The sequence below is a fragment of the Oncorhynchus keta genome, chromosome 28 (genome assembly GCF_023373465.1).
Source record: "Oncorhynchus keta strain PuntledgeMale-10-30-2019 chromosome 28, Oket_V2, whole genome shotgun sequence".
Lineage (NCBI taxonomy): Eukaryota > Metazoa > Chordata > Actinopteri > Salmoniformes > Salmonidae > Oncorhynchus > Oncorhynchus keta.
In genome coordinates, this window is record NC_068448.1 from 37,609,509 (window position 1) to 37,622,879 (window position 13,371).

General features: G+C 42.4%; 1 protein-coding gene across 2 annotated transcripts; it reads left to right on the forward strand.

The window, feature by feature from the left end:
- Nucleotides 1–280: 280 nt before the first annotated feature.
- Nucleotides 281–7,633, forward strand: LOC118361256 (ERBB receptor feedback inhibitor 1-like). Of its 2 annotated transcripts, none has more exons than XM_035741045.2 (4): nucleotides 281–571; nucleotides 3,462–3,666; nucleotides 4,223–4,311; nucleotides 5,517–7,633. In XM_035741045.2, exons 2-4 carry the CDS (start codon nucleotides 3,569–3,571, stop codon nucleotides 6,665–6,667), a joined length of 1,338 nt encoding a protein of 445 aa, XP_035596938.1. In that variant the 5' UTR covers nucleotides 281–571; nucleotides 3,462–3,568; the 3' UTR covers nucleotides 6,668–7,633. The 2 variants fall into 2 exon arrangements, with proteins under 2 accessions (XP_035596938.1, XP_035596939.1); XM_035741046.2 differs by lacking the exon at nucleotides 281–571 and adding an exon at nucleotides 2,829–3,087.
- Nucleotides 7,634–13,371: the final 5,738 nt, after the last annotated feature.

Consider the following 13,371-nt stretch of genomic DNA (forward strand, 5'->3'; position numbering starts at 1 on the left):
TATAATCGAAAACGACTTATTAAACTGTAGCCTAATTACTCTGGAAGTGTTTAACACGTCAGTGTTATTAACATATTATGTCCAGTTGACCAGTATTTACTGTAGTGTCCTCACCAGATAATCGAACCCCTACTGTTAGGTTTAAATGTTTGTTCCAAGAATCCCCGCCCTCCTTTGCTATGCTGGTGTCAGAAGTGTCCAATTGGTGTCAGAAGTCGGACAGGTTACTATGTTAGACTATTCTGGGTGGTAGCCTGTCTTTACACCTCGGAACAGTGCTGTATTGGAGAGATATCAAAGAGAGAGGGTTGATACAAGTAGCTGGAAATAAGAACTGGTCACTTTAAGAGCAAGGCGCGGGTGGAGCAAATGTTCAAGCGTTGACCCATGCTTATAAAAAGATAGAGAAACCGCGTTGCTGTGAGCGAATTAATTCCCTGAGCGAATGTTGTCGGAAAAGATATAGCACGTGCAAGTTTTGTTGTCGTCAGCAGTCGGCCAATAACTGGATAGACCTGCTAGAAATCGAAGGAGCGACTATACCTCCACTACACAACAGCCTACTTTGATGGTAAGTAGCCTAATAAATTAATTTACAATGACAGTATAGTAGCAATATTACAATCAAATAGGCTGTTTTAACATAGTAGGCTACTATGTTAAAGCCTGCTGCGACTGAAATGAAAGTATTGTGTCAATAACAGACACTAGCCTATTTGTGAATGAGAAGATTATTAGATCAACAGGATTTTTATTTATTTTATATCTTAATACTATTTTCGGAAATAAGCGATTAAGCATTTACTTGTAGCCTACTGTGTCGCCTACCATGTGGATCCTGTGCATATGACAAATAAACTTGACTTGAACACAGTAATGGAATAATGTTGAGGGCCTCTATTTGGGAAATGATTCGCACCTGAGTCACCGGTCAGCTGGGAGAGTCTGCCGGACAGGGTGTGTTATTCTGTTCATGCTTCTTTGCCTGTTGCACAGGTAGAGCAGGTATAGTTTCCCGTTTTGGGAACATTTGACAGTGACAAAATTAATTTTTATTTCATCACAGTATACGTTTGACAGAAATGCATAATAAGAATGTTGCTATTGACCTGTAATACGCCATGATAATAACTAGCCTATTATATAAGCCTACGCCAGGCCAAATATAACATATTTTGGTCATGTTAAAATATATATATTTTTGTCTTTATTACCTTGATTTTTCTTTGCTTTGCTCTCTTGCCACTTTATAAAACAAATCACAATATTGTAGACCTAATTGCAATATGGGCTCTATAATAATATAATAATATATGCCATTTAGCAGACGCTTTTATCCAAAGCGACTTACAGCCATGTGTGCATACATTCTACGTATGGGTGGTCCCGGGAAAAGAGAAAATAGTATGATTTATTCTGATCAAATGGAGATAGGTGGTGTTATTGGTATTCGGGGCTTAAAACTAAGGACTATCAGAAGTGAGTTGCTCCATCTTAAAATATAGTTTATATTGGTGTAATATTGCACAAGTAAGTTATCACCGTTCTTCACTTTTCTCTTTGCTGCCAACCTTAATTTGGGCAATAGTCCACAAATGGCTGAATGCCAGAGAAGCTTGATATGTGATGAATAGCATCATTTACACCTGTTTCAATGGGTAAAAGTCAGAGGCTTATCAATGGTGGAATGTTTACAACCCCCCCTCCCCTATCCTACTGCCCCTGATAAATGATAAACACATATCTCTTCTAATTGGCTTAGTGCTGACTGTGTTTTAGGCTAGTTTCCCCTTCCTCAAACGGATCTCTAGATGCCAATGGCGGGTCATAATCTCACCAGGAATCTCTCTCTCTCACACACCTCTGCCATCCCTGGATGTCTCCATGGCATGTCTCTGGCCTGACCTCATGGGAGAGTTCGTTGGGATTTGCAGGCCTCTCTCTCTCCCCACAGCCAAAACACAAAGGGCCATTCATGGCCCAGAGTGGCCTCATTCATGACCACTGAGTTATTTGCCGGTAGAATTCCTTATTGTTTGGTTTCTTGCATCTCTGAGCTCTCTCTTGACATAAATTACGCAGAAGGTTGTTTCTTGTACTTGAAGGTAGATAAATGTTATGTCTTGTCTAGAGAGAGTTCCATGGATGGTATATGCATCAGCTTCCCACACCACACGTCAACCAACTTTTCACCATTACAATTATAGTTCAAATCCCCTTTTGTCACACTGACACTTGTTTGCAATAAAGAGCAGCTTTTCGCAAGACCATGACCCGTTCGTGGCGCAAGGAAAGGGCCCAGGTTGTTGTGTAGCATTGTGGTGACACTTTGTCCAGTCTTTCTCCCCAGTGGACTTGTCATTATCGATATTGTTGTTGTCAGCTGTCAGTGTTCTGAATTTGGAATTTAACCTTTTTTCCTGGGTGGTATGAAGACTATGTTCAAAGAAAAAAGTTGACAAGAACACCTGGCTGTACAGCTCTGAAAAAAAACATGTTGATCTCTGTGGTATCAGACATTCACTTTTTTCATATGACATATGGAAAGTACTTGAACTGTTTGCCAGTGGCGCTCTCCTCCTGACCAAGTAGGTCTTTACTGTGTGTGTGTACGTGTGAGTGCACGCTTGTATGCAAATGTGTGAGGAACTTTGCGCACATTCGGCTACACGCACGCACACACAGTAAAGCGTGTGTGTGAGTGTTGGCGCACTGTCACACTGGGAGTGTTTGTCATTCCAGCGTCACAGGAGCTTGTTGCACAATGGCCTCTGTTGAAAGGGCTCTGTTGTGGCCCCTTGGTGTGGGCCTACGCTGCAGCACTGCAATAAGAATGACTACAGAGTACAGAGAGCAGAGCACAGCCTCACAGGCCTGGGAGGGGAAGAAGGAGTGGAGAAAGTGCTTAGGCCTGCCCACTGTTGACCCAGAGGTTGTGCAATGCAACTTCATGCCTCAGTCAGACTCAGTCAGGCTCTTTGAGCTGGATCTACAAAGGAGAGACACACATGAGAGGCTTAGCTCAGTAAAGCAAGGCAAAGCAACTGCTGGTACAAGGAGTGTAGTGGTCAGGTTATGGTTAAAGGGGTAAGAGGTTACGATTAAATTATATTGGTAATTTATTTGGTGTTTTCAGAGAAATTACATTGTCAAATGGAAAGTACATTGTTTAATAATTACTTTGTTGTTGACTGGATTTATTATAACAAGGCCCACTATGTATTTAGTACCAGGTAGCTTACCTGTTGTGTACAAGGCAAAAATACCAGGCAAAAGGAAGCTGAAACAGGCCTGTGAAATAAATGGTTAGCAACATAGTTGATGAACACTTGAATGTTTGCTTATTTCTTCTCACTATCTTTCTCTCACCCTCTCTCTTTTCCTCTCTCTCTCTGTTTCTTTCCCTCTCTCGTGCCTTTTCTGTCTCTCGTTCGTTCTCTCTCTGTCACACTCTTATTCAGGTATGCCAGCACCTAACAATGAGACAGGATGACTACTACTGGTTGGCTGGACTGCAGTAAGCAGATGGACAGTGTCTCTGTGAGGACTGGGTGCTCAATGGATCTACATGTACATGTCCGTTAGGAGCAGCCTGCCTTCCCCCAGTCTCTGTCACAGCATGGCCCGAAACAAGGCTTACTGGGGACAGCCACATGGCACAAACAGGTGAGTGGGCAACACTTTACATTACGGTACATTTTAAGGAATTATTAGTAGTTGATAAACATTTCATCATAAAAAAATAGTGTAGTTCAGAAATACTTGAAATACTTAATATAGTTCCGAAATACTTGATAATCAGTTGTATTTTCATTGTATTCACAGGAATGTCCCTGTATTGATGTTTAATATTGTTATTTTTAAAAAAACATTTCATTCAAATTGTGTAATTGATATTGTTATATTGATGCTTGTCAAATATTGACATACATAGTATGGTTATTGCAAAAAGTGAGAATGGGTTTAGTGCAATCATGTTACTGAAGGACGAAGCCTAACTCTCGCCCAACTCTCACAAAAATCCTGCATTGACTTCTCTTTGAGTTCATTTGAATTACGTGTGGTTGCCGGAAGTTAGAATTCGGACTCAAGCTTAATGCATACATAATGCATGACATTACAGCCACAATGACAAGTGTAGGACCAGTCTACATACTGTATCTACTATCTACGTGGCCAAGTGTTGAATTCAAGCATTCGTCTGTGTGCCATTGTGTTTCAGCCTGTGCTTTAGCCTGGATGCTGATGACGCGATGGAACACAACTTGAGAGAGCATCACCAACACCACACAGTGTCCCAGGGCTTTGACAGTGAGTGAAATACTTTTGCGGGAGACATTTGCAATATTTTTGCACTAGCAAAAACAATTCAATTCAACCAGTCTGAGGCTGCGTTTACACAGGCTTCCCAATTCTGATATCAGATCAGCTATTTTGCCAATAATTGGGTAAAACATCAGAATTGGGCTGCGCGTGTAAACGCACATTTCCCCAGTGTCTTTGTTTACAAAGTACTTCATACTGTGGACATGCCATGTGTCTTATTTAGAAAATGTGAACCTTCCACTTGTGGCAGTGTCTACCTAGGATTGTTTCCAAAGCTGTTCTGTTGTGTTTTTCAACAAATGGAATTTTAATTTTATTTGCTACTGCGTTAATACTGGATTGTAGATTTGATTGAGCCTAGAGTTGAATTGAGTCTGATCAGACCTAGATTGAAATAGTAGTTTGTTTTCTTGAGCTTTGCCAAGCATAATGGCAACAATGGAATAGTCCCAAAAGCGGAAATGTAGGAGGGGTTTGGTTCCATTATGCCAGGTCAGCTAAAAGCTAAATCAAGTTCACCTAAAGTATTTGAAGGTAAATAAATACTGCTTGGACCCAGATCTGCTGTAGTCTACACTGGGCTTGGGGATGGGAGAGAGGGAGGGCTGGGGCAGAGAGAAAGGAAGAAGGCTATCTCTTGCTGTCTGGTCACTGGCTGTCCCTGAGCTTTGTGGCGGAATCAGAATCGGATGTTTTCATTGGAGGATGTTGTTCAGGAAGCTCCCGAAGGTTATGGGAAGCTTCTTAAAGATTGTCACTTGCGTCGCTGATAAATTATTCGTCAACTAATCTGGGTGTTGTTGTGGCTGATGTTTTACAGAGAGCAGAGCTTCCTCTCAGAAAGTGGTCTGTCTGTGGAGGACACTCCTTCCTTGGGATGGAAATTGATGCTCTTTGTATCATTTATGTGTAGTGTGGTTGTGTATTGTACACTATTGTTGAATACATTTGGCTCAAATCTGTTGTTTTGTGGGAGGAGATAAGAGTGAAGATAATATAATTGTAAGGCTAAAATGTTTCTGTTTTCTATTTTCCATGTTCAATAAATTAATGTTTCTCCTTTGCTAATTCTCTTTTAATTTGACTGTAAATTGTGAGTATTAAAACATTATCAGATTCATTCTGTATAGCAAATATGACCCTTTCATTCAAGTTATGTTAAATGTTCTCTCTATTTGCTGTCTTTACAGACAAGATGCCCCAGCCCTACCATCTACTGTACTCTAGCAGCCATCCCTTGACCTCTCACTCAACCAGACCCCGCCCTCCTGAGGGGGACCAGGTGGTCCCCTCCTTCCAGAGACTATCAGTTTATGAGCAGAGTCCGTCCTGCGGCCCCAAGCCCCTGCCCCCTCTCCCTGACCCAGAGGATAACTCCTCAGATGAGGCTGCGGACAGCGAGGTGGAATTCTTCATCGACGACAGGCAGCACCTACTTCCTCAGCGCTGCTCATCGAATGCCCTGGCCCTCCACTATGGAGCCACCGGACGACGAAGCTTCAGGGGCTGTGGCCAGGTCAACTATGCCTACCTTGAGGGGCCCCCCGGGGCTAGCGGCTTGGCTAATGGTGGAGCCCAAAGTGGAACCCAGGAGCAGCAGGCCCAGTTTGGGGGACAGAGAGGGCCAGGGGCCGTGGTGGTAGCAGCGAGGGACATTTCTAGCAAGCAACCCGATCGGCCCCAATGGTCCAAGTTGCGGCGCTCCCACTCGGGCCCTGCAAGCTCCTTCAAGCCCTCCGGCCTGCGCCAGTCGTGTCACCTTCACCACCACCACCATGGCAGCTACAGGGGCAACCCCCAGCTGGACAAGCCTGAAGTTCCTCCCCGCATCCCCATCCCCCCACGCCCCTCCAAGACTGCCAACTGCCACCGTTGGTCTGTCACCGAGGACCAAGATAAGGACAAGCCTCCCAAAGTCCCTCCAAGGAAACCGATAGCGCCCCCTTGTGGCTCCTGTTGCACCCCTAGTCCCAAGAGCCTCCCTATATACGTGAATGGGGTGATGCCGCCTACGCAGAGTTTCGCCCCCAACCCCAAATATGTCAGCAAGGGCCTCCAGAGGCCACAACAGCAGCATAGGGAGGGGTCCACTGGGCCCTTGGTGGGCCCACGCTCCCCCTGTATCGTGCCTATCATGGAGGATGGGAGGAAAGCCAGTGCCACGCACTATTTCCTCCTTCCCCGACGGCCATCCTACATGGACAGGTTAGAAATGTTCTTGAGGGAGAAGGAGGCAGACAGTGTCCAGCAACACTCCCAGCTCAGAGTGGGGTTGCCAGAACAGGCAGAAACCTCCTGTCATCATATAGAGCTTCAACATTGCGGAAAGCTTGAAGACTGACCCCCCACACACTAATGTCCATCTTTAATTATAGTGGAAATAAGGTGCCATTTCGGGACGAACCCTTCGTCATTCAGTCTAGGGTGCTACCACTAAAACTTTTGCCACCTCACTTGATGCAACAAACAGAATTTTCGCAAAGATAAACCATAGATGCCTGGAGGCTTCAAGTGTCAGATCTGTACTGTCACTGTATTCAAACAGAAAGCAGTGTGATGGATTGGTATAAGGTGTTTTTTGTTGTGCTCTGTGAGTAGTGTTTTGTTAAATGGTATGGGTTAACTGAAACATTTGTTGCAAGTGAAACATTTGTTGTACGTTATTTTGCCGTTGAAAGACCAATCTGTTGAGGGATTCATTTGAAGGTATCGGTTTACTAGACATGTTTAGTTTTAAACTAATCGATCTAGGTCTAGTTGGTCTCAACTGTTCATGGTTATGTATCAACTAATGTAAAATGTTCTACTCAATGTGGGGAAAGGTCTATTTATAATATTCCGAGTCTAGGGAGTATATACCCACTAATTAGCTGTTCACAAAAAAGATGTATAGAAATCATCCCTTTTCATCCGGAGTCGTATTAACTAGTCACCAAATGGAAGAAACCCGACTGAAACAGGGAGGGACTACCTGAACTTGTCCAATAAGAAACATTCATTTTCATTTTCTGTTGGTAAACGCTTTGCTAGTGTGTGCACTGATGAATATGACCCAGTATGACCAGAGTTGGACGTCACAAAGATTTCCCCCCTAGTAGGCATCCTATTGGATTACCTGACACAGCCTTGACTCAGAAATGTTATATTTGTATTCATTTAGCAGATGCTCTTATCCAGGGCAACTTAAAGATACATCTTAAGATAGCTATGTGGGACAACCACTTATCCCAGTAAGTCAATGTTTCCTAAAACAAAGTAAGAGATAGTAAGAGGGGAAAAGGTGAAGTGAAGGTGTTAGTTCACAAAAGGCATTTTTTTTTTTTTGGGGGGCTGTAGACTGTTGTTTTGTTGAACTTTGCTGTACATCAAAGTTACCCCACAATCTATGTGATTACATTAAAAGACCCAAAGCAGCCGTTTTTATACTAAACATTTTACTAAACAACTAAACATTTCACTGTGTCATGGGTTTGGGTTAAAAGGTGGGTAAAAAAAGAAAGACATTCCTTTACATTGATGACTTTAAAAATCAAATTCAGTTTTTTGAGTTGATTCAATCCAATCAGTTTTTTGAGTTGATTCAATCCAATCAGTTTTTTGAGTTGATTCAATCCAATCAGTTTTTTGAGTTGATTCAATCCAATCAGTTTTTTGAGTTGATTCAATCCAATCAGTTTTTTGAGTTGATAAAAAACAGGAAAAACACAGAGCCTTTAACAAGGAATGGAGATTGGGTCGCTGCCTCCATTTCGAACAGCTGGTCTGTTTTCAAGTATTACACAAAGTGGATGTTGTGGATTTTTTGATTCTATAAATAAGTCTCTCTCTCATAATTGTATCTACTTTTTTCATTTAACATTATTTATATTATCACAATTTGGCCAAGTTTAACTCTTGATTTCACCTCACAGTATTGTCTTTGTAAATGTATTTGAAAAGTGCCTGTATTAAAGGGAGATAGAATGAGGGTGTGATATTAATTGTATTTGGTTACACTTCCCTATACAGGCATTTCCCGCCCAATGATAAGGTAAATACTATGGATTTATATCTGTACTTAAACTGTTATGAGTTTGTAGGGCTACTTAATATGATCAATGCAATTAACATGGAATATAATTCATTATAGTATTTTTTAAGGACTGTATGTATGGTGACTTTGTAGTTTGTACAATTGTGTATTACAGCATACATTTATTTTAAGGGATAGTGCATGAGATTGATAACCATTTAGATTAGCCAATTTCATGACTTCAATTACCAAACTATATTATTTCAAACGGATATGGGGTATTTACATCGTTTTTGGGGGGGGCTATGGAGGTGCTGTAAACGAGAGTTGTTACCTTTCATTCTGAAGTTCAGAAAACTGTTTACATGATATGATACTTGTTACATCAACAGACGTTGAAGTTTGTCCCACAGCAGACATGGTTACATTCTGCTTTAAAAAGTGTTGTCATTTCATGGGTAGTTCTCTACAGTATTTAAAAGTGCTTGTGTTGGACAAAAATGTTGAATGATGTATTCTTAATCTATTTAAATAAATACCTTATTTATTAAATGTTTTTTTGTTCTTTTCATTTTCACGCTATCATATGGTGTACAATACTGCTTTATGGTAAATTAGTCATATTACACATTAAAATCATCATAACATGCACAGTGGTTTACCCCATACATACCAAGATATGTATTACAAACACATTTTGATAACATTTGTACTATAGTAATGGTTCAACTTACCATTACATTATTACATTTAAGTCATTTAGCAGACGCTCTTATCCAGAGCGACTTACAAATTGGTGCCTTATGACATCCAGTGGAACAGCCACTTTACAATAGTGCATCTAAATCTTTTAAGGGGGGGGGGGTGAGAAGGATTACTTTATCCTATCCTAGGTATTCCTTAAAGAGGTGGGGTTTCAGGTGTCTCCGGAAGGTGGTGATTGACTCCGCTGTCCTGGCGTCGTGGGGGAGTTTGTTCCACCATTGGGGGGCCAGAGCAGCGAACAATTTTGACTGGGCTGAGCGGGAACTGTACTTCCTCAGTGGTAGGGAGGCGAGCAGGCCAGAGGTGGATGAACGCAGTACCCTTGTTTGGGTGTAGGGCCTAATCAGAGCCTGGAGGTACTGAGGTGCCGTTCCCCTGACAGCTCCGTAGGCAAGCACCATGGTCTTGTAGCGGATGCGAGCTTCAACTGGAAGCCAGTGGAGAGAGCGGAGGAGCGGGGTGACGTGAGAGAACTTGGGAAGGTTGAACACCAGACGGGCTGCGGCGTTCTGGATGAGTTGTAGGGGTTTAATGGCACAGGCAGGGAGCCCAGCCAACAGCGAGTTGCAGTAATCCAGACGGGAGATGACAAGTGCCTGGATTAGGACCTGCGCCGCTTCCTGTGTGAGGCAGGGTCGTACTCTGCGGATGTTGTAGAGCATGAACCTACAGGAACGGGCCACCGCCTTGATGTTAGTTGAGAACGACAGGGTGTTGTCCAGGATCACGCCAAGGTTCTTAGCGTGGCTCTGGGAGGAGGACACAATGGAGTTGTCAACCGTGATGGCGAGATCATGGAACGGGCAGTCCTTCCCCGGGAGGAAGAGCAGCTCCGTCTTGCCGAGGTTCAGCTTGAGGTGGTGATCCGTCATCCACACTGATATGTCTGCCAGACATGCAGAGATGCGATTCGCCACCTGGTCATCAGAAGGTGGAAAGGAGAAGATTAATTGTGTGTCGTCTGCATAGCAATGATAGGAGAGACCATGTGAGGTTATGATAGAGCCAAGTGACTTGGTGTATAGCGAGAATAGGAGAGGGCCTAGAACAGAGCCCTGGGGGACACCAGTGGTGAGAGCGCGTGGTGAGGAGACAGATTCTCGCCACGCCACCTGGTAGGAGCGACCTGTCAGGTAGGACGCAATCCAAGCGTGGGCCGCGCCGGAGATGCCCAACTCGGAGAGGGTGGAGAGGAGGATCTGATGGTTCACAGTATCGAAGGCAGCCGATAGGTCTAGAAGGATGAGAGCAGAGGAGAGAGAGTTAGCTTTAGCAGTGCGGAGCGCCTCCGTGATACAGAGAAGAGCAGTCTCAGTTGAATGACTAGTCTTGAAACCTGACTGATTTGGATCAAGAAGGTCATTCTGAGAGAGATAGCGAGTTGAACATTGATAAACAACAGGATTGTCACAGGACACTCTTTTCAATCTATACTTTTTATTTTCAGTATGAGCTGAAACAGGAACGAGAATATTTTATCACAGCCAGTGGTGGAAAAAAGTACTAAATTGTCAGACTTGAGTAAAAGTAAAGATACCTTAGGTCACCATGTAAAATACTACTTGAGTAAAATTCTAAAACTATTTGGTTTTAAATATACTTATTTAAATGTAAATGTAATTGCAAAAATATACTTAAGTATCGAAAGTAAAAGTATAAATCCTTTCAAATTGCTTTCAATAAGCAAATCAGATGGCACAATTAATGTTTTATTTACGGATAGCCAGGGGCACACTCCAACACAGTAGGCGGTATGAATGACCAGGGATGTTCTCTTGATTCTCGTGAATTTGAAAAAATGTTGATCCTGCTGAGCATTCAAAATGTAAAGAGTACTTTTGCGTGTCAGGGAAAATGTATGGAGTAAAAAGTACATTATTTTCTTTGGGAATGTAGTGAAGTAAAAGTAAAAGTTGTCAAAAATGTAATTAGTAGAGTACAGGTACCCCAAAAAACAACTTAAATAGTACTTTAGAGTACCTTTACTTAAGTGCTTTACACAACTGATCATGGCACTAAACGAAACAGAGACACCATTGTCCATGGTCATCCATAATCAATTCCAACCTAAAGGTTCTACTGTTTTATCACAAGCTACTACAACTTCTAAACGTGTGCAGTTCAACAACATGAGACATAACAAAACCATATTACGCTAACTGCACTTGATCCCTGCTATTTAACAGGCTACTGACTACAGTTCCCTTACAGGAAAAAGCAGGGTTGAGGGGTCAAGTTGTTTTAAATTCTGTCCACATCAAGGTCTTAGGCACCATCTAGTGGACAATAGTTTGCAGTGACAACCATAGAAAAAAATGATCTAGTTAGATTATATTTCCATGGTGACAATTCTGTGATGCTACTGAGGTGGCACATGTACACGGACATCTCTGGATTCCCCCTAGTGTACATTTCTAATAAGCCAAGTAAAGTGACTTTGGAATGTCATTAAAAACCGTTGTTGTGTTCCGTACGCCAAACTCAGAGCAAGCCAATCTTGAAACAAGGGAGATACCTAATCAGTTGTACAACTGAAATGTGTCTTCTGCATTTAACCCAATCTCTCTGAATCAGAGAGGTGTGGGGGGCTGCCATAAACAACAACCACATCTTCATTGCCCAGGGAACGGTGGGTTAACCTCCCCACTCAGGGGCAGAACAACAGATTTTTACTTTGTCAGCCCAGGGATTCAATCCAGCAACCTTTTGAATACTGGCCCAACAATCTAACCAATAGTCTACCAGCATGCTAAAGATATTGCTTAAAAAGAAATTTACCCTCCGGGGCGCCTGAACTTCCTGATTTAGCCTCAGTTTCAATTATCCTTAGTAGGAAATGCGACTGAGAATGAGATTTGGATTTTGGAGACGTGCTTTGATGTGGGGTGTCTCTTGTATGTGTGTTCAAATGTGGGAAGCGTTTGTACTTTCACCCTGCCAAAACAGTACACAGTTACAGTCACTCACCCTTCTAGATAACTTGAAACATTCTAACCAGATCTTGTATCTGGAAAAGCCTAGACTATCTAGCAAGCTAGCTTGCCAACTTCTTTCACCATTTAGCTGCTGTCAGCTGGTGTGTGACCTTGGAAAAGTTGGATTGACTTTGGATCGCCTATCTGTGGGGCTCGTTAGGGACCATCAAATAATTACACTTTGGCTGAATACCAAGCGTCACGTCTGGAGGAAACCTGGCACCATCCCTACGCAGCATCATGCTGTGGGGATGTTTTTCAGCAGGAGGGACTGGGAGACTAGTCAGTATCGAGAGAATGATGAACGGAGCAAAGTACATTAGAGATCCTCGATGAAAACCTGCTCCAGAGCGCTCAGAACCTCAGACTGGGTCGAAGGTTCACCTTTCAACCTGACAGAGTCTTGAGAGGATCTGCAGAGAAGAATGCGAGAAACTCCTCAAATACTGGTGTCCCAAGCTTGTAGCGTCATACCCAAAAAGACTCAAGGCTGTAATTGCTGCCAAAAGTGCTTCAACAAAATACTGAGTAAAGGGTCTGAATAATTATGTAAATGTCATAGTTCAGTTTTACATTTTTTATTGATTTGTCATTATGGGGTATTGTGTTTAGATTGATGAGGAAAATAACAATTTAATCAATTTTAGAACAAGTCTGTAATGTAACAAAATGTGGGAAAAGTCAAGGGCTCTGAGTACTTTCCCGAATGCACTGTATAATAGCAAAAAGAGCAGTGAAAAGTAATATTGTGGACATACAGGTGCAGTTGGGTAGAGGAGAAATTAAAACATTGATTCCGAAAAATGGGTTAGATTTCTGGCAGAGACAAGGACATCTGCATGGTAGATAGTGTCATATCATGGGAACATAAAGGAGGAGGTTGTGTAGGATGAGATTAGGGCATACAGGACTGAATTCATCTTTGAAATTGAAAGGGAAACACGGTACTGGAATGTGTAATGGATGTATGGAAGAGGAAACGGTTTAACATGTATTATTATTTTGTGAAATGTAAGATGTAGAAATGGAGAGGCTTGACAGGGTCAGAGAGGTTGGACGGGAATGGGGAGTGGGTGGTGTTTTTGGTGGGGGTGATAGGAGTAGTGATGTTTGTAGATAATTATTTTATTTTATTAGAAATTCAAGGTTAGTTAAGATAATATAGTGGTATAGATAGATCGTGACCGGTGTCACACTCCAGTACAGTAGATGGCGGTGTATGCAGTTGGTTGCGATTCGCTAATAAAACTTGAAGAAACTGTTACGTACCCTTCATTCTATGACATACCATTT

Coding starts and splice junctions, on each gene's coding strand:
- LOC118361256 (XM_035741045.2), top strand. CDS start 3,569: ATGTACATGTCCGTTAGGAGCAGCCTGCCTTCCCCCAGTCTCTGTCAC. Junction 3,667..4,222: donor CAGCCACATGGCACAAACAG/GTGAGTGGGCAA, acceptor ATTGTGTTTCAG/CCTGTGCTTTAGCCTGGATG. Junction 4,312..5,516: donor AGTGTCCCAGGGCTTTGACA/GTGAGTGAAATA, acceptor CTGTCTTTACAG/ACAAGATGCCCCAGCCCTAC.